General features: G+C 44.4%; 1 protein-coding gene across 1 annotated transcript in view; it reads right to left on the bottom strand.

The window, feature by feature from the left end:
* The window catches only part of DNER (delta/notch like EGF repeat containing), a 231884-nt gene extending 212806 nt beyond the window's left edge, over positions 1–19078 (bottom strand). Inside the window, exon 1 of the mRNA XM_028151173.2 lies at positions 18806–19078. Coding sequence (XP_028006974.2) covers positions 18806–19078 — 273 coding nt within the window. The remainder of the gene's footprint in view (positions 1–18805) is intronic.
* Between the last annotated feature and the right edge of the window lie 2046 nt (positions 19079–21124).

Here is a 21124-nt window from a genome sequence, read left to right as displayed (position 1 = left end):
AATTTTGTTCAAACTTACAACTACTTTCTATGGACAAACTCCTAAAAAGAGTATTAAAGAGTCAAAAATGTTTATGTTCTTCCTCCCGATTGTCTAATTGCTTTCCAGAAAAATAAACCAGTTTTCACACCCAGCATCGCTTTAAGTGTCCATATTTCACTTCATGGGGTATTTTTTAATGGGATTTAAATTTATTTTACTGTCACAATATTTTAATATCAGTCGCTGCCAAATTCAGTCATAAGGCTGATAGCATGATTTCATATAATACTTATGAATCTGGCACAGCTTTGGGCCATAATGATCTCCAGATGGATTCTCAGTCAACTTTATCTTAACCGTCATCATTTCCTATGACAGTTCTTCCAGTCCTGTTAATATGGCTGGTATATAAAATTGACCAGCAAGAGTTTGGTTAATTTTAGCTGTGATGTAAAATCCATGCCAACCCTCTCCCCTGGTGAATTCACATGAGCAAACACATGGGCTGGAAACCTTTCATCTCTCTTTAACACACGTAAACAGTAGTTGTCCTTAACAATTTCACCAGAATAGTACCATCTGGGTATTCAGAGGACCTCCAATGTCGGGGGGTACACAGATGGGCCTTCCTGGAGAAGCCCGGTCCTGTCCATACAAGCACAGCCATGGAAAGTCGCCTTGAAACCCAAACTTCTCTCCAATGATTATGGATGTCCACACTGGCACTTAATCCCACCCACCCTGGACGTCTCTGAAGCAACCATCAGATGGGCCCATGGCACTCGTGCAAAATTGAATTTTTGCAGCCTTGGCAGCATTGAACAGGCCACTGTCCCCCTGTTTAATTATGGAAATGTGTGGAGAGGAAGACAAGTTTCTCCAGCATTGACTTGAAAATGGAGCTGCAGCAAAATGCGGGTTGTTGCTTCAGCCAGACACATCCTGTAGGGACCAGCCTGGGGCTCTTGGGATCCTACGTCTGTAGTTTGTGGCAGGTGCCACTAGATGGTAGACTTGATTCTCCTTAAGATCTTGACCTTCCAGGCAGCAAGGGGAATCCTTAATGAAATATCATATTTCTAGGACTATGACCTTTAATAACACATGAGAGAATTTAATCTAAATGCTGGCTCCTAGGAGATATTAGATAGTGTGTGTCACCTGAGCACATATTTAAAATAGATTCAAGAATCTGGGTTCAGCAAATATACTTGTAGCCTGTGGTGCCTCTAGTCCCACGAATCCTCCCTGCCTTGCCCCTTCCCTCCTGAGCTCTGGATTAAAGATGTCCTTTCCCACCACCTACCTTGCTTCTACCAAAGCCACAGAACAGGTGACTCTGGCAGAGCCATGACTTTCCAACAGTAAAAAGTTTAGAGCTATTTCTCCTGTTAAAAGCCCTTTAAATATGTGCAATGTTTAAAATATTTTAAAGTGTGCTTCCTCCCACGATTTATCTTAGCCTTAAAGTGTACTATGGAAAAGAAGCCAGATGACAGTATTCATATCAACATACTAGAAGCACTGGAGATGCAACCTAGCAGAGTACAGAACCAAAAAAAAAAAAAGGTTGGATCCACTGAACTCAAATTGGATGAAGAGGAAATGCCACCACCTACTAGTAGGAAAATCCCTTAGCATCTCCTGCATCCTAAACGCATATACACATACATGCACATTAACTTTTTTTAAAAAACACACATGTTTTTATTGATAGCAGAGAGGAAGAGAGAGGGAGAGAGAGATAGAAATATCAATGATGAGAATCACTGATTGGCTGCCTCCTGCAAGCCCCACACTGGGGATCAAGCCCGCAACCTGGGCATGTGCCCTGACTGAGAATCTAACTGTGACCTCTTGGTTCATAGGTCAATGCTCAACAACTGAGCCACATCAGCTGGGCCATGCATACTCCCTTTTAACTGGGGGAGTGGAGAGGGACACAGCAAAGGCCCTCTTGCTCCACAGAACAAATTTAAGAGCTCCTCCCATTGAAATGATCACAGTTTCAAAGGGACCTCGGAGAACCTGAAAGCAAATCTTCTATCACTAAGATGATGTTAAATAAGTCCCAAAAAAAGGTTAGATGACATGCCCAAGGTTCTATGGTGAGTTAATGATACAGTCTGTCCTCCTAATTCCCCATCTAGAACCTTTTCCAGCATACCATCCTGGCACCAAGACTTAAAGTTTGTTCTTCCATTCAGAGGCAGGATTCCTGAAGGCAACAGGCTTTGGCAAGTGTAATTGGGGTAATTATATGTGAAGCCTGTGGATATTTCCCTTCTGTGGGTCATTGTAGTCTCAGAATGTTTACAAGTAAATCTTCCAAATGATCAACCTCTATGTTAAAGTTTCTTTTCCACACTCAGATATCAACCAAGTAGTCAACCATGCAGCCAACTCACTCCAGTAATTTCCCCAAGGAAACATATGCAAGACAAGAATGTGTCATGTTTATTAATCATTTGTCAAGTTCTATAGAAAATAATGCAAAGAGGGAATTACCAGTGAAAACCCAACTGATCTGACTCAGGCAACATAAGAAATACCTTGCCTTCTCTCTAGCAACAAAAACTAAAATTTGGAACACAATAAAGCAATGGATCCAATCTCCAGTCTTGAGGGAGATCATTACAAATCATGTAGGCACTAGCAAAATGCTTCATTTATACTCTAATATTGGTCTTATGACACATCTTAATTCACCAATTAGAGGCCAGAACTGCACTCATCAATGAAAATAGTGAACCACAAATCATATATTCAGGATTTAGTCTGAAGACAACTGACCTTTCACTATCATGATTCTCATTTAAATTCAACACAAGGGGGCCAGAGACAAAACAAAAGTCATCTTCACTAATTTATTCCTCTGCAGAGAAAAATGAGGAAAAATAAACTGCTTGTCCAGTTGCTTTTAGAGGGCCCAGACTAAAAGAACCAGGAAAGGTACATCCTTAGATGCCTTGTAGGAAATACATCAGCTGATTGTGATTGTACAAATATTTGAGTCCATTTCCTACAGACTTTAAAGCAAAATGCACAGGGAAATTCATTTTCTTGTAAATGGGGAAAGTTCCTTCCTACAGAGACAAAAAGGTACTGGTGAACAGAAAGGAGATGGCAGACAACTGGTCAGATTGTGTCTGCATGGCTTTTGCAACCACAAGAGACACACTCTATTAGGTCTAATTCAGAGATGAGGGAAATGAGGTTTATAGGTGTTAATAACTTACTTAAGGCCATAGAACCAAGATCCAAATCCCTGGGTCCAGTGAGTAAGGGGACTGGATAAGTGACGTAGAATCCCACAGACCAGAGAAATGTGAGGACAGGACTGTAATCAAACCAGCAGTTTAGATTTGATCATTTACTGCCCATTACCACCCACACTGCACAGGTAAAGCTTATCTTTTCTTGAGCAGGCCAACATTAGTGGAAGAAACCAAAGCAAGCTCTTCAACCAAGAAAGCAGAGGGGTCCTGCTGGTTTGGCTCAGTGGATAGACCATTGACCTGTGGACTGAAGGATCCCGGGGTCGATTCTGATCAAGGGCACATGCTGGGTTGCAGGCTCGATCCCCAGTAGGGGGGTGTGCAGGAGGCAGCCAATCAATGATTATTTCTCATCACTAATGTTTCTCTCTCTCTCTCCCTCTCCCTTCCTCTCTGAAATCAATAAAGATATTTTTAAAAAAATAGAAAGAAAGCAGAGGGAAGTTAATATTCCAGAAGTGGGAAGGGGGTCTGATTTCTAATGGAAATGAAAAAATAACACACAAATGGGTTGTGTGACCTACACAAGTAACCTGGGCCAGTGGCCTGGGCCATAGCTGCCCATTGGATCACCTGGCAGGGTGGGAGGGGGTGCCTTTGTTAACATGCTGTTCAGACATCACCCCCAGAAAGTCTGCTGTAATGGGTCTGGAGCAGGGCCCGGACATCTGCATTTTTAAAGCTCACAAGGAGCTCACCTAATATGTTGCCAGGGTGAGAACCACTAATGGAGGGGGATGAGATGTTTTCTGACTTTTTCCTACAGAGCAAAGCATGTCTTGCAGAAGTCTACTTCACAGTCCTAGAGAATGGCAGGACCGCTGCTCTTCTACAATCTGAGTAGCTTTGGACAAGACATTCATCCTCCCGGAGCCTGCTCTCCCATCTACCTAATAACAACAGGGCGAGGAGAACACATCTAATTCATCTGGGTTTGCTTAGTGCCAGGGCTTGGATGGAACCAGCGTTGGGTAAAACCTTATGGCTGAATTGAGCACTACATATCCATTCAACAAACACTGATATTATCAACTATGGGCATGCCCTGTTCCAAGTTTTCCCCCTATGTTTTCTTCTAGGAGTTTTATAGCTTTAGCTCTTACATTTATGTCTTTGGTTCATTTTGAGTTAATTTTTCTGTATGGTGTGAGGTAAGGATCCAACTTCTTTTTTTTTTTTTTTTTTTTTGCTTGTGGATGTTCAGTTTTCCTAGCACCATTTTGTTGAACCACTTTCCTTTTGAACCAATTCCTAATATCAATCTGCCATGGGCTCAAAACACGGGGCATATTAAAGATTAGTGCTGTAGTGGGAATCCCAGGGGCAGGTCTTCGAAGAATTCAAGCATGCCTGGTCAGTCTGAAAGGATTCCCCCTCTGCTAAATCTCACAAGATGACTAGGATCTGGGTAGTGGTGATCCTGCAAGTCTCCTGGCTAGCACCAAGGCAAATCAGAGAAGGACTACAGCATGGTGGTGAGCAGCACAAATTGTTTTGGTTTACTGCTTAGCTCCCATTTACTGTGTGACTTTGGTCAAATTACTTAACCTTTCTGTTCTCCATTTTCACTTTCTATAAATTATGCAAGGCCATCCAGTTCATAACTAGTGGCACAGAGCTGGAGAAAGTTTTTTTGCATCTGGTAAGGTGGCCTTCAGATACCCTATGCAGTCCCCTTCTCTTAGGCTCTGGCATCCAACAAGCACATGCAATCTATCATAAGGAAAAATAAAGGCTCCCCAGTAATCACTGTGGGTTGCAATACCATCTGACTTATTTGTTAAGGAACCAGCTCATGTGGGTTTATGTAGGGCGCTTATATTGCTAGTTTTTAATGAGCTCAGTAAAAATGAGAAATTCTAGTTGGCTGGGCAGTGGGACCCCTGCACGGAAGGATAAGCCAAAGCAGGGCTGAGGCCTGGAGATATTTGTTGTTTTGCAACCATCATGCAGCTACTGTACTTGGCAACTACAACTGGGCCTTGTTAATGTCCTCAGGGATTGGGATTTGGGCAGTGTTGTTTAGAAAGCAGTGGAAACTGGGTGTTTTGTAGGCTTAGTATGATCCCTAATGTACAGACTCACCACCCCCCCCCCCCCCCAAATAAACAAACAAACAAAAACAAGCCACCTTAAGGGAGCTGGCAGTTCTGGAAACTGGGTAGTTTATGGCCCAGAGAAGCTCAAAAAATGGAATCTTCAGATCAAGGGCTCATCAACATGAACCTCTGCTTACCACCCACCCCTCAATTTCGATTCTGTGGAGTCTCCCAGGCCTGCTTGAAAGCAAAGCTCTTCTAGGCATTCAAAACATGTACAGTGTTCACTGAAGGTGAGGGAGCAAGGAGAACCTCACATAAAATCCAACTGGAATTTGTAACAAGGTGTCAGCATCATTTTGAACATCATCTTTTAACACTATTAAAGTTGAACATAATCATCACAATTTCTCTCCTTAAAAAGGAAAAAGAGAGGGAGAAAACAAGATGGCAGCATAGGTAAACACCTAAACTGCTGCCTCACACAACAATTTCAAAACTACAACTAAAAGACAAAATGTCTAAAACCCAGAACCACAGGAAAGCTGGCTGAGTGGAAGTTCTACAACTATAAGGAAAGAGAAAAGAGCACTGAGACATGCACAAGCGCTGAAAAGCTGAGGTAAGGAGGTGCGTGAATCGGGCTGCCGGCGGGTGTCTGGGTGCTCTGCTTCTTTCAACCTGAAGGGAGACAAGCTCCCGATTACTCTAAACTCCAGTTTCTGGGGAGACGCGGGGGACCCAAACTCCTACGGGGAGAAGCTGGACTGTCTGCCATTGGGTTGGAAAGGGAGGGTGGCTTGCTTGCAGAGCTGCGCCCAGCAATCATTGTTTACTGTGCTGGGACGTGGGACGCAGGGACTTGGAAATGCAGAAACGCAGGGACGGCTGACTGGCAGCCATCGCTGTTTGCCACGCCCTAGTCTATTGAATCCCTGAGACCCCGCCCCACACAATCTACAAACCCACCCAAGCTCCACGCATCAGCTTTTGCATATAAATGTCCTGCCCTATCGCAGCTTAACCAAACAAACTGCAGCTCGGGTCAGACAGCTCCAAAACCTCTAAACCCCAAGCAAAGAGGAGAAAACTGTAGTTCTCACTGTAGCTCCTGTTGGGTGGCCTCAGACAGTAGCTGACCTGCACCCCATTGGAGATCCAGAAGCTAGTATATCTAGTGGTCAGTGTGAGACAACACCAGATTTCAACTACTCACATCCATAAGTGACACATTCAAGAGGCAGACTCAGTGAGCACCAAAGCCCCACTGAAGCAAGTTGCCCCATAAGTGTGTCTCCAGTGCAGCAGTTCTTCCATTATAGACACAGCAGGTCCTCACAGCCAATTGGCCTGGAGGTCAATTCCTCCCAGTGACACCAACAACAATCAAGACTTAACTACAAACTGTTTGACATTGAAATTGGGACTCAAAAGAACTGTTGGCCCAGAAAGAAACTCACTACAGACTGATTCATTTGCCTCTCAGCATAACCATTATTGCTTGTCTCATTTTCAGTTCTTATAAGTGTATTTCTAGTAGCACATGATCTCATTCATCTAGGGGAAATGATGAACAACATAGAATGATGAACAAGAACAGACCCGGAGACAAGGAAGCATAGATCAGACTGTCGGACCTCAGAGGGAAGGTAGAGGAGGGTGGGGATAAGGGGGAGAGGTCAACCAAAGGACTTGTGTGCATGCATATGAGCCTAACCAGTGGTCACGGACAACAGGGGGGTGGGGGCATGCATGGGGAGGGGTTTGGGATGGGAATGGGGGGATGAGGACAAATATGTGATACCTTAATCAATAAAGAAATTAAAAATAAATAAAAATAAAAAGACTTAACTACAACAAGGCTGTACACACAGTCCACAAAGGGGTGCACCAAGAGTGTCCACCTCAGGTAACTGGGAGGCCGACCTACTGGCCCATATAGGATACCTAGCACACAAATCCATCCTACCAACTCAGGGAAGCAGCGAAAATGCGGAGACAAAGAAACAGATCACAAATGAAAGAAATGAGGAAAGCAAATGACTGGATATAGAGTTCAAAACCACGGTTATAAGGTTTTTCAAGAATTTCCTAGAAAAGGCCGATAAATTTAGTGAGACCCTCAAGGATATGAAAAAGGACCAACTAGAAATTAAGTATACACTGTCTGAAATAAAAAATATTATACAGAGACCCAACAGCAGACTAAAGGAACGCAAGAATCAAGTCAAAGATTTGAAATACAAAGAAGCAAAAAACACTCAACCGGGAAAGAAAAAAGAAAAAAGAATCCAAAAATTTGAAGATAGTGTAAGAAGCCTCTGGGACAACTTCAAGTGTACCAACATCAGAATTATGGGGGGTGCCAAAAGAAGAGAGAGAGCAAGATACTGAAAACCTATTTGAAGAAATAATGACTGAAAACTTCCCCCACCTGGTGAAAGAAATAGACTTACAAGTCCAGGAAGCGCACAGAACCCCAAACAAAAGGAATCCAAAGAGGATCACACCAAGACACATCATAATTAAAATGCCAAGGGCAAAAGACAAAGAGAGAATCTTACAAGCAGCAAGTGAAAAACAGTTAATTACCTACAAGGGAGCACCCATACGATTGTCAGCTGATTTCTCAACAGAAACTACGAAGGCCAGATGGGAGTGGCAAGAAATATTCAAAGTGATGAATAGCAAGAACCTACAACCAAGATTACTCTACCCAGCAAAGTTATCATTCAGAATTGAAGGTCAGATAAAGAGCTTCACAGACAAGAAAAAGCTAAAGGAGTTCATCACCACCAAACCAGTATTATATGAAATGCTGAAAGGTATTCTTTAAGAAGAGGAAGAAGAAGAAAAAAGTAAAGATAAAAATTATGAACAACAAATACATATCTATCAACAAGTGAATCTAAAAATCAAGTGAATTAAAATTCTGAGGAACAGAATAAACTGGTGAATATAATAGAATCAGGGGCATAGAATGGGAGTGGATTGATAATTCTCAGGGGGAAAGGGGTGTGGGGGGTACGGGAAGAGATTGGACAAAAATCATACCCCTATGGATGAGGACAGTGGGTGGGGTGGGAACCGGGTGGAGGGGAGCTATGGGGGGAGAAAGAAGAAACAATTGTAATAATCTGAACAATGAAGATTTATTAAATTAAAAAAATACAAAAAAAGGAAAAAGAAAAGTGACTTCCCTTTCAATCAGTATAGCACCCACCCTAACCCCCATCCGACCCTGCCTTTGTAAAAGAAAAACCTAATAATATTAAATTTACTTCTCTCCAGCTGAGAGTTTATTTTAAGCCTCATAGAAATGTTAGTATCAGTTCTCATTTCTCTCATTATTTCTCTCACTATGAGGCTTTTATTTTATTTTTTAATATATTTTTATTGATTTCAGAGAGAGGAAAGGAAGAGGAGAGAAAAATAGAAACATCAATGATGAGAATCATTGATCAGCTGCTTCCTGCATGCCCCACACTGGGGATCGACCCAGGCATGTACCATGACGGGAATCGAACCATGACCTCTTGGTTCATAGGTTGATGCTCAATCACTGAATCATGCTGGCCGAGCGACATTGGCCAATTTTAAAGGTGAAATGGAGATAGAGGACCATAAAATCTCTGGTCAGAAGAAATGAGGTTGCTCCCAAGGGGAAAACACCTAAAAATACAATATGGAGATTAAAGCATAAGGGAAATTTGCATTTTGCTGACTATTAAGATGAGCCTTTTTCTGCCCAAGCCTGGCTGAAGAACACTTTTTAAAATCAGACCACTAACCATCAAGAACTTTCAAGAAATACTCCATTATCCAATAACGCCATTAAAATTAACTTGGTGATTCTAAAAAAAAAAATACTGAAGAACCCATGCCAATTACTAAAGAAAAAACCGTGCTGATTAGGTCTTTTACAAAAATAAAGAAGAATCTTATTAAATGGTTATAGTGTTCCAGACTCAGAAAAAGTCAAGATAAATTATAAGCATTTAAATATGATTTAGAAAATCTATGCCAACCCTTCTTAAAATAGGCATAAAGTGGGGCTATATTTAATTGTACATTCTAAAGAGCAAATAGAATCAGTGCTATCAATACAAATCTTGGCCAAAACAGAATTCTTCAAAAGCAAACTCCTGGCTCAAATCAGGTAATTCTTAAAACACTGTAAAGCAGAGTATTGGCATCCAACATTAGAGCTTGAATTAAAATTTATCAACCATCTCATTGATGAGCTTGACTAAGTAAGAATAAAAATTTATGTTGACTGCTGAAAAAAAAAAAGAATAAAAAATTATAAGCTTCTAAAGGGCAAAACAATGAGTATAAGCAGAGTCAAAAGAAAAATCAGGAAAAACCATTTACAATACAAAGGACAAAGGGATGACTTTCTTCATTAACAAATGAGCAGCCAAAAGAAGATTAGGTAACAGTAAGAACACACAATTCCAAAGAAATATTCTCCCCCTTTCATAATTTCAAAAATGCAAAGAGAACCAATCATATACCATGTTTTTGCTATCAACACACAAAATTAAATTAAAATCTGGAATACCAGAATTGACAAAAATGTGGGTGAACAGGCATTATCTTATGCTGTTAGTAAATGTGCCAAAATATTCAGTCTTTTTAAATGGCAATTAAGCAAAATTTATTAGAATGATTAATGTATGTAACTTTTAATGTATGTAACTTTTAATATGCATATATATACACATATGTATATGTGTGTGTATGTATGTATATATATATATATATATATATATATATATATCAGTGATCATTGCAACATGAAAAACCAATGTGCTTCAGTAGGACTGACAACATAAATACATAATAAAATAGTATTCAGCCATCAAAAAGAATGAGTTTATTTTCTGTTTTAAGATGTGGTAATATGTTCAAGTAGATTAAGAAAACAAGTTGCAGCCCTAGTTGGTTTGGATCAGTGGATAGAGCCTCAGCCTGCGGACTAAAGGGTCCCAGGTTCAATTCCAGCTAAAGGCACATGCCCCAGTTTTGGGCTCAATCCCCCCAGTAGCGGGGCATGCAAGAGGCAGCCAATCAATGATTCTCTCTCATCATTGATGTTTCTATCTCTCTCCCTTCCTCTGAAATCAATATATATATATATATATATATATATATATATATATATATATGTATATATATATATGTATATATATATGTGTGTATATATATATATATACATATATATATACACATACACATACACACACACATATTTTTTTAAAAAAAGAAAATGTAAGTGGAAAAGCTGCAGAACAGTATGCATAGAATGATCTAATTTTTATATAAAATACTTGCATGAATATATGAGTATTTAGATATGCTTCATATATGTTTATATGTACAGAGAGAAAACTATAAAGCTACACACCAAAATGTGAACAATAAATAGTGCACAGGCATGAGATGAGCAGACGAGGTAGAGGGAGGATAACGTAAGTTTACGAATGAACTGCTTTCACTATATTTTCACAGATTTTTAATGCCTTATAACAGTTTGACAGTTGCCCTTAAAAAGGCCCATAAAGCCTTAGCCGATTTGGCTTAGTGGATAGAGTGTTAGCCCATGGACTGAAAGGTCCCGGGTTCGATTCCAGTCAAGGGCATGTACCTACCTCAATTGCAGGCTCCCCCTGGTTGGGGTGTGTGTGGGAGGCAACCAATCGATGTGTCTCCCTCACATCGATGTTTCTCACTCTCTGTCTCTCCCCCTCCCTTCCACTCTCTCTAAAAATCAATGGGAAAAATATCCTCAGGTGAGGATTTAGAAAAGAAAGAAAGAAATGTAAAAAAAATTTTTAAAGACCCATGCGGGGATGTTTATGGCACCTTTTTCATAATCACTAAAAGCTAGAAACCCAAATGGCATTAATTGGAGAAAGGATAAACAAATTGTGGTATATCCATACAATGGAATACTACTCAGCAATGAAAAGAAATTTTGACCACATGGATCAATCTTAAAGGTGTTTTACTAAGTAGATGAAGCTCTGATGTTGTGTGATTTTATTTACATGACATTCCTGGAAAAGCCAAAATCAGAAATGAGACCAGCAGCAGCCAGGGGCTGGGGCTGGGGCAAGGGTTTACTATAAAAGGGGCACGAGGAAATTTGTGAAAGTGATGAGCTGTTCCGTATCTTAGTTGTGATAGTTACACAACTGTGTGACAAATTCATAGAACAGAATGCTTTTAAGAGTAAATTTTACTGTACATAAATTAAACTTTTTTTTTAAGAGCCTAAAAGTCCTTTGTCTAAGGAGCTGTAGGGGAGGTCATTTTGAAGTTAGAGAGTTTGGTTTTCTTTTCACGGTTCCTATATAATGTCATTCCTCTCTAACATAATATACTGAAGAGATATTGAACAGTTTTCCTATTCTAATGCATTCTATTTTTTTTTCTTTTTAAGTTAAGGATGGGCTTTTGCTCCACATAATGTACTTCAGAACTCTGCCCTGGATGCTTTGGGAAGGCGGCAAGCTTCCTTCTGGGGTGGATGTCCTGCAGTCATGGTGCTGAGTTTCCCGGGATTCCAGGGCTACATCCTTTTCCTGCTGGGATCACTACCCCACGGAATGCCTTTCATAGAGGAGTTCCCACCTGCCTCCGAAACCCAGTAGTGGTTACAAACGCTCCTTTAAGGGAACCAAGAGCAGCAGTGAGTGTGAGCTTTGAAATCCCAAGGCTGCACTGTTGGCAGAAGATAGCAGACACGTTCTCTTTTCAGGCTCCTTTCCTTTAAGTATGCTGATTTCACTGCTCCAATCCTCACTCTTTTTCAAAAGCCCCGTGCCTTTTCTCTCTGTTTAAGAAAGAAAACCTTAATCACACACACCTGAATCATCCCTACAGCCACTAAAACCGCCTGAACTGGGGCCGCCACCCCTCCTTCCTCTGCGGGTTCCCTGGGCTCACCCTGGAGTCGGAACCAGGGTCACAGCAAACACTCAGCACTCAAAGCCACACCCCCGGGGCCCAGACCCCAACCCTGTCACCAAGCTGCTGGACCCCAGCTGAGGTTCCTTAGCTATAAAGTGGAGACCCGCATCCACCTTTATAAAAACGCAGTCGGTGCGTGCAGAGGGCCAACTCTGCTCCAGGGCCTTTTGCCCCCCATTTTAATCCTCCCCAGGACTTGATTTATGGGTGAGAAATTGGGGTGAAGATCGCTGACAAGCTCGCAACACCGGAGCGGGAATTTTAAATCTCTAAACTCACACCCCAACATGCACCTTTGGCTGAAGCTCCCAGATGATTCTAATCAGCCTCCAGGTGGGGCACCAGCGCAGGGGGAGGGGGCAGAGTGGAAATATAAAGAAATTCTACTCACAAAACTTGGCTGTGCTGCTGGGTTTTCTGTTTGGCAGGCAAAGATCCTGTAGTCCCTGCCTCGGGGTTAAGCACTGTGACCACAGCTGCCACTCAATGGGAAAGAGGCTCTAAAAATACAACTCGGACATTCTGCTTCCTGAGTCCAATACCCTTCACTGCAGACTGGTTCTCCTTCCTGCTGGATGCTTGTGACGTGAGGGCATAAACCATTTTGGATGGCACCGTGTCCCATGATAAGCTTAAGCAAAGAAGCTAAAGGCAGAAATGCATTTTTGTCAGGTGGCCAAGCTGAGAAATGTGATGGCTGCTCAGAATGCACCACATCCACAAAACAGGAAAATCGCGTCATTTTAATAACACCATGAAAAGCAATGATTTCCTTCTTTTAGTAAAATTGTTCCAAGGATTTTGACCAGGCGTTTTTCATTCATTTCAAAGGAAAACTTGAAGTCACTGAGAATTTTCAGAGAAATTACTTGTTGATGTCACAATTGAGAGAACTACACATTTATCAAAATTTTAATACAATGATATTTTCATTTTTAAAACTTAGGTTGCAGCATACTCATCCTAGTAGGGAGGAAAAGCTGAGTCTGTTCATTAAAGAAAAACCGTCAGACACTGAATAGCTGCTATCATCGTATTTCATACAGGAAGCATACCCTTTTCTTAGTATACCTTGTATTTATGCAGCATCTTACTTTTTTCCCCAAAAAATGCCTTAAAATTCATTCTGCCTTACTTCATTCTACTTATGGAAAATATTTACTATGTGCCATTTGTGAACTGCATCTTTTCTATAGAGACAATAAGACAATCAGTATTAGTTCATCTTAGAGCTATGAACAGTGAGGTTCAGGATGTTCAGTTACTTTCCCAAGGTCACAAAGAGATGATAGGCCAGAGAAAGAAGCAGTGTCTCTTGATATCTCAGCTCATATTGGACATTTTGCACATGTTACAATACGAATTTGTGGGTGTGTAGGTATGTGTGTGTGTGTGTTTTCAAAAAGCCCAGTAAGACTGACGCTGTGCAAACAATTAGAATTCTTTGTTGTTGTTTGTTAGCAAACTTCAATCTAAAATGGATTCATCTGAGGAGTGGTGGGGGTTGGGTGGACGTGGGCAAAGGGGGGAAGAAATTTGGGACGTCTATAATAGTGTTAGCAATAAAAAACCTGAGAAAACTAAAAAAGCATATTAATAAAATAAAATATAAAATGGATGCACTGAAGTGGAACCATTGTTTTAAGTTACCCATGTTAAATCAGAAGAATTATAGAATCAGCTTAGTGAGTAAAATGAACTTGCATAAAAAGCAGCTACACATGCCCCTTTTTTTTCCAAGTGCAGAAGTTGACACGTTTTCATTATAATCCCAAAGGATAAGACTCACAGGGAACATGAAGTGAAAAAAAACAAACAGGTGTCAGAGTAGCTGGCAAAGAATTATTTCATGAAAATAAAAAAAGCTTTCCAAGAAAAATAATACAAATTAAAGAATCCCTACTTTGGATGGATGGCCCAATAGAAGTGAAGCATTCCTGTGCCACTCGCCGGAAAAGAAAAATTGGCCTAGCAGCTGCCACCTCTGGTATCTGTTTCCCCAAATGAGCCGGAAAGGCAAGAAGGGCAGCCTCAATTTTTAAAAAGTTGAAGTTTTCTCAAACCCACCATATATATTTGCAATTCTTTTGTTTATTGTCCATTTATATATTATCATGCAACCAGGACCCAGAATTCTAACTCGGAGATGAAGGTCCTTCTTGGTAAGTGGCATAAGGAGGATTTGCTGTGTCTTCATTACTCCTGTGGCATTTTACTCCTGTGGCCATACAAGTGCAGTGTTTTCTAGCAAAATCAGACTCAGGAATCACTCCATGCCTTTTCCTGATAAAACACAAAGAGGTGCTGGCTCTCTCACTTAAGGTCACAAATGACAGGGCCGGGGCTGGCCTTCGTCTCAGCCCACTTTATTCCACAGCTCTCCATCAAGCCAGTTACCTGGTTCAAATTCCAGCTCTCCCACTTACTAGCAGTGTGACCTTGGACCAGTCATTCAACTTTTCTGCACTTCATCTATAAAATAGGATGGTTACAGTATCCAGCTCACAGGGCACTGTGAGAATTGGTGAGTTACATCTGTAAAGCCCATGGCTAGTGCTTGAGAAAAGTTAGCAACCACCACCATCATCATCATCGTCTCTATAGCTTAGCTTTCCATATGGAATCCATTGAACCGTCGTGATTTACTATGTTTAAATGTGTTAGAGCAGCAATTTTCAACCAGCGTGCCGCAAGAGTTTTTAAAATATACAATACCTGACTATTTAGCCAGGGACACTGACCTCTTTTCCCTTAGATTGTCAAATAAAAAAGTGACAACAGCCAACACAACAATATCCATCCAGTGTGAATGAATCAAAATTATACCTATTTTTTGTCCGATTGGCAAAAATAATTTTTTTTGGTGTGCTGCAGCAGTTTAGTAATTAGATTATAGGTGCTATCAGATGAAAATGGATGAAAATCACTGTGTTAGAGTACTTGGAATAGATATATTTTTAATGTTGTATGATTTTTGGGATAGTATCAAGCCATGAGATCTTGAATTAGCCACTCAGTCAAAATGAGCTTCAATTTCTCCATGTGACACCAGAGCAGGATGATACTTGCTCCACCTACCTCACACAGTTAAGTGATGAGCAAAGTTAAAAAGAAAGAAAAGAGGTGACATCAGTGGAGACACCACACAGGTGTTCGGTGATTTAGAACAATGAATGCAATCCTCCCCCCAAAAACCCTGTTGTGGACACCCCACCAAGACAGGATAGGCACCCACTTAAATTTTGGTTTGGATGTCAAGAATGAAAGTGCCACACAAACACCAGCGGGGTATGGAAAGGTTCCTTGCTCACATATGAGGTTTTCTGGGGAGAGCAGGCAGCTCCCAGAAAGGAGAGAGCAGAGAATGAGACTGTGTGGGGAGGCGGGAGTGCAGGGAGGGGACGGTACAGCCTGGCCTGGGGCTTATGTAGCATGAACCTTTCACCAGAAAGAGTTCCTAGGCTTGGTATCAGCTTGCCTAGAAGGGAAAGAGGGAGGGCGAAGCTTAAATGCTGTCACAGTCAAGCATCAAAAAAACAGGATCAGACTCACTCGTTATGACAAACTCTGGGAGACAGATCCCATCTTGGAGATGAGGAAACAGGACTCAGTCTGTGTGGATCACCTGTCACCGCAGGTTTAACTTTAGCCCTTCAACTTCAAACCTAAGCATCCTTCTTCCACCCCAGTTCCAAGATCCTGTGAGTTCCTGTCAACCAGGTGACAGGAGAAGCACTGCCTGGCCCCACCTGCTTGCCCAGCATCAATCAGCCAACCACAGAAAAGCTGAAGACAGCTGTGATCCATTTTAAGCCCAATTAGTGGTTTATGATCACCTTAACTTTCTCCACAGAAGTAACAAAGAGAGAAAGGGGGGGGGCAGGAAGGAAGGAAGGAAGGAAGGAAGGAAGGAAGGAAGGAAGGAAGGAAGGAAGGAAGGAAGGGAGGGAGGGAGGAAGGAAGGGAGGGAGGGAGGAAGGAAGGAAGGAAGGAAGGAAGGAAGGGAGGAAGGAAGGAAGGAAGGAAGGAAGGAAGGAAGGAAGGAAGGAAGGAAGGAAGGAAGGGAAGGGAAGGGAGGGAGGAAGGAAGGAAGACTTCTGAGTTTGGTTCTAATGTTTCCATTGCTAACATTATTGTCCTTGAAGCTCGGGGAAAGGTGACACTGTTTAAAGGATTCTCTTCACATACAGGTAAAATTCCATTTCCAGTTTATCCAGTGAACATTGGGTTCTATTGCAGCAGTCACACTCTTAGCAATGGCTAGCATCCATTTCTCTTATCTGTAATTGAGTTCCTGTAGGATTTTTTTCTCTGCTTAATGTCTTTATTGAGATTGCCCCTCATTCCCCCCATAAAAAATCTAAGTCTCGAGCATTACCGCAAAATCATGAAAGATTAAATTAAAATGAGCAGGAATCAATTTTTCATGGGTTATAAGGCTCTGAATCACCTCAGTTGAAGTTCTTCTGGGTAACCAAGCCAGATCAGGTTCCAAAATTGCTAAGCTTTCCTGTTAGAATTACAGTTACTTCAGCTCTCTCTTCAACTCAGAACACCCCGTTCTGCTTCTCCTCAGGTGGGCAGCATTCACCAGCTAAGATGGCCTCAAATGGGAGCTATACAGGCAACCAGATCTGTTTTGAACCTGCTGGTTCTGCAATATTTATGTATTAGTTCATGACTCTTTTCTGAATGAATTGCATTACATATCAAACCACTACTTAGGACAGAAAATATTTATGCTTCTCTGTTGGCCATATTTAGGAAGCACTACAGAGGTCTTTGCCTTTCTTGAAGATTTCTTAGATCTATTTTTAGAGCCACAGGAACAAATCTCAGTTGAGTGAAATTCCCAATGGCCAGTCTTTTCTTCCCACTTACTAGAGCTGCTGTGTACTCTAACCTTCCTCCTGTCTATCCTACTACACTCTGAATTCTCTTTCAAGGATAGAATTCAGACATGAAAATATAACATTTGAGAGAAGCATTCAAGGCAACTTATTTCTTCAGGAAACGTAATATAAGTCATCGATCAACATGGGAAATCGGTAAGGAAGATTTTGTCCTAATGATTAGAATGGCTCCAACAGGCATTTCCCCGAAGAGTCATCATGCCCCCCCACACCCATCTACTGCAGATGGTCATAGCACACCCTTTCATTATCATCATCATCATCATCATCATCCCTTCTGAGGGAATTATAGCTTATTGGAAACAGTTAACAAAGAAGAGCACAATACTGGCTGGGGGAAAAAAGATAAATTTAGGTGGATAATTTGCTACTAACAAAAAGAAATAGCAAAAATTCTGGCTGTCAAGGTCAAGTGTTTCAATCCCGTTTACCCCTCTATTTTAAAAAGTAAAGCCTATCATGTCACGTCTTAGCATAGCATATGTGGACTTTCTTCCCCGCAGAAATAAGAGTGCATTGGAGCATTCTCAAAGTAACTCTTGGAGCACTGGATCAAATTTATATGCAACAAACTCCTCCATTCCAAATGTAAGAAAGGAAGCATTTGATTCCAAACACAGTCCATATTCACTTGGCTTACTCTAATCGTTTTAGATAGATTCGTTATTAGCCCTGACCTAGAAGAGACTTGGGGATATTCTACACACAGTACTACCAACATTGAAAAATGTTGATGTTAATAGGTTAATTGGTTCCACCGAGCTTCAGCGTGCTTGTAATCCAGTCTCATCTATTATTTTCTGCCAAATTCTCTTGAAAGTCCAAATCCCCAGGCAGCAGCTGGCCATCCCTCTCCCAGCCCCCTGCTTCCTCGAAGCTTTCCAGTGCTCTGTTCACGCCCTGGCTGCCAGCCCCTCCAGGAGCGTCCAGCCTGGAGGGCGGCACACCACGCGCCAAGTCCCCTGGAATGCCCCAGCCCAGACGGTTCCAACACCCCGTGCTAAGCTCAGGAAGGGCTGGTCGCAGGCCGCGGGGAGGCGGCTGCCCTCTCTGAGCGCTGGCTGCACGTCAGGACCTTCAAGGGTGGAGGAGAAAGTGCTGACCACCGGGCACGGAGCCCGCCATCACCTGCCTCCCAAACCCCTCGCCCTAGACACACGCGGGGTCTAGCAGGACAGAGAGCAGGGGTCACCGGGACCTTGGACTCTCCGCCGGGGACCATCGGAGCTGGGTCCTCTGAGCGGCCACCGCCGGCACCCAGACACACTCCAGTGGAGAGTGGCTCAGCCCGGGCCCGGAGGGGCGCGCCACTTGGTGACCAATGGCCGAAGCAGGAGTGCTGGGGCGAGGGTGGCGGCCGGCGCTGGAGCGGCGCGCCCCGAGCGCCCCAGGATGGCACGGCCAGAGAACCCGGTGGGCAGGGAAGTGGCACTTGCAAGGTCAACCAGGGGTCCGCGTCTATGCAGACCGAGAGGCCGATCCATCCCCTTCCCCAAGCGGGAAAAACTAGTGTCCGGCATGCTGAAGCCCGGCGCGGGGCCCCGCTCGCGGCGGGCGAGGAGAGGCTGCGGGTCCCGGGCCGGCGCCCCGCCCCGCTCCCGCCACGTTCACTCACCTGGCAATTGGTTCCGGAGACCCCGGCGGGACAGGTGCAGATATAGCTGGTCTCGCCGGCGGGAGCCGGGGACTGAGGGCCGGGCGCGGGGCGCGGAGTGCAGACGCCCCCGTTCCGGCAGGGCTGCGCGGCGCACGGCCCCGGAACGGGCAGGGGCACGGCGGGCACCGGGCTGGCCAGGCAGTCGCCGCGGAGCAGCAGGAGCAGCAGGAGCAGCAGGGCCGGCGCGGGCAGCAGCTGCGCACGGGGCGCCGGGGCGCGGCGGGGCGGCATGGCTGACCGAGTGGGCGCGGAGCGGAGCGGAGCGGAGCGGAGCGGAGCCGGAGCCGGAGCTGGGGCGCGGTGGCGGCGGCGGCGGCGGCTGCGGGAGCGGTGGCGGCACCGAGGGCTGCTCCGCGGGGCCTGGCGCCTCCTGCAGCTGCGGGAACCGTGGTTCCCGGGCAACGACGGGCGGGGCTTGTGGGGCGGGGCAAGTGGGGGCGGGGCAAACGGAGGCGGGGTGCGGGGCGGTGAGGGAGGAAAGGGGCGTGGGGACCCTTCCTACGCTAGGAGTTGGGGCGGGCGGAGCTTAAGGCCACCCAGGGCCCCTAGCTGTGAGGGTGCGGTCAGAGTCGGGGGTGTGTCCAAAAGAACCCCGAGCCGGCCACGGCGGTGGCGCTGGCCTGGCCAGAGCCGGGCGGTGCTCGGGAAGGAAAGGGGCTGAAGGGGTCAATGCCGGCCGAGGGAAGGGCTTTGCCGGCCTCCAGCTGCTGAGCGCCCCCAGTGGGCCGGGCAGGGGCAGGAATGTCGCGCAGCGAAGGGAAGGGCGGCCCGGGATCGCAACCGCCGCCCGCTGCCTCTGGGCGCAGAGACCAGGAGAGCGCGGCAGGGACCTGCCTCACCTCATTCCCGGGGCTACTCCCCCTCCCACAATTCTCCCCCGCAGCACCCTCGCCGCACACTGCCCAACCCCAGAGCCCCCACACCCGCTCGTCAGCTCCTCCGCGGGGCTCTCTCGGAAGTGACCTTGTGTCCGCTCCGCCGCCCCGGGGCCCTTGTCCTTGGTGCTGACCGCGGAGTCTCCCTTCTCGCGAGCCCGGCCTTGCTCGCCACTCAGCAATGTCTTGACTGTGGCTTGTGGGCGCTGAAAAAGGCCTCGGAATCGGTGTCAAATCCTGTCGTTGCACAGGGCAGGAAACTGAGGCCCAGACGGGCTGGACTGGAACCCAGTGGGTCACTTGGCTCCCAGCCCAGGACTCTGCGAGTCTCCAAAAAAGAGTTGCTCAAAAGTGCAGGTTTGCAAAGGCCCTGCCAGGATTTACTACAGGGCTCTGTAGAAGAGACACATTCACCTTGACCCACTTGGGGCGGGGCGGCGGGTGGGGGGGACTCTTCTAAAAGCCCGGGTTAGCCTGATTCTTGCTTTGACAACTACGGAGGTCAAGCTCTGCTGAGTAAACGCAGCTCGATTTGTCTCTGCCACCCGACCTTTCCCAGCCTCTTCCAGGCATAGGCTCTCAGGTACTTGCTTTTTGAAGATGGCCACGTGAGAAAGCCAAATGTCTCTTGGCTTGACAAATTTTTTTAGGGCACCCAAAAATTGTTTTGTAAAACCTGGGCAAATGAGCAAGCAGAGATGCCGCATGACCCCAAGCATGCAAAATCTCCAGTGGAAACAGGAATCGCACTGTCCACCCTCTCCCAGCCCTGCTCAGACACAGGGGCCAATGTCAGGGGTTTGTGCTTTAGTTTAGGAGACACCTGAAATTCCTGTGGCCATTGCAAGAGGTCGCTGAAACCCGGACGGGTCCGCATGCATCAGGGGGAACTCATCTCTCCAAGTGGATCCAAACGGTTTTTGGTTTTTGCGTTTTCCCTCACACCTGCTGCCTTTTATCTCGGACCTCCTGTTTTTTCAAAAATCCTAATTTTGTGCCACGCCAGCACCCTCTGCTGGTACTAGCCTCATCATTCAGGTGTTCTTCCACTTTCTGTGTCCCTGGAGTATGCATTCTTTCTTGGCACTAATTTCTCTTGCTTAAATCCTGGAATAATGGACTAGTGCTCACTCCCTCACATCAACACACACCTCTGAAGCAGAGTGAAGTATAAGAAAAGTTGTGATCTCATTAAAATCACAATTAAGTTTTTATTTTTGCCTAGCAATCCCCTTATGTATGGATTTCATATCATTTCAAAATATGGAAGAACAGAGGTTTTCTTTTCTGAAGGCCAATTTCTGAATTTTGAAGATAACATTCAGCTTTTTTTAAAGTTTCCTATCTTTAATCTTGAAAGGGCATATTATGGAAGAGACAATGCAAGACCATTTCATTGTTC

This window comes from Eptesicus fuscus, chromosome 11, assembly GCF_027574615.1.
Source record: "Eptesicus fuscus isolate TK198812 chromosome 11, DD_ASM_mEF_20220401, whole genome shotgun sequence".
Lineage (NCBI taxonomy): Eukaryota > Metazoa > Chordata > Mammalia > Chiroptera > Vespertilionidae > Eptesicus > Eptesicus fuscus.
The sequence above is the reverse complement of the archived record's forward strand: the minus strand, read 5'-3'. Positions and strand labels throughout refer to the sequence as shown.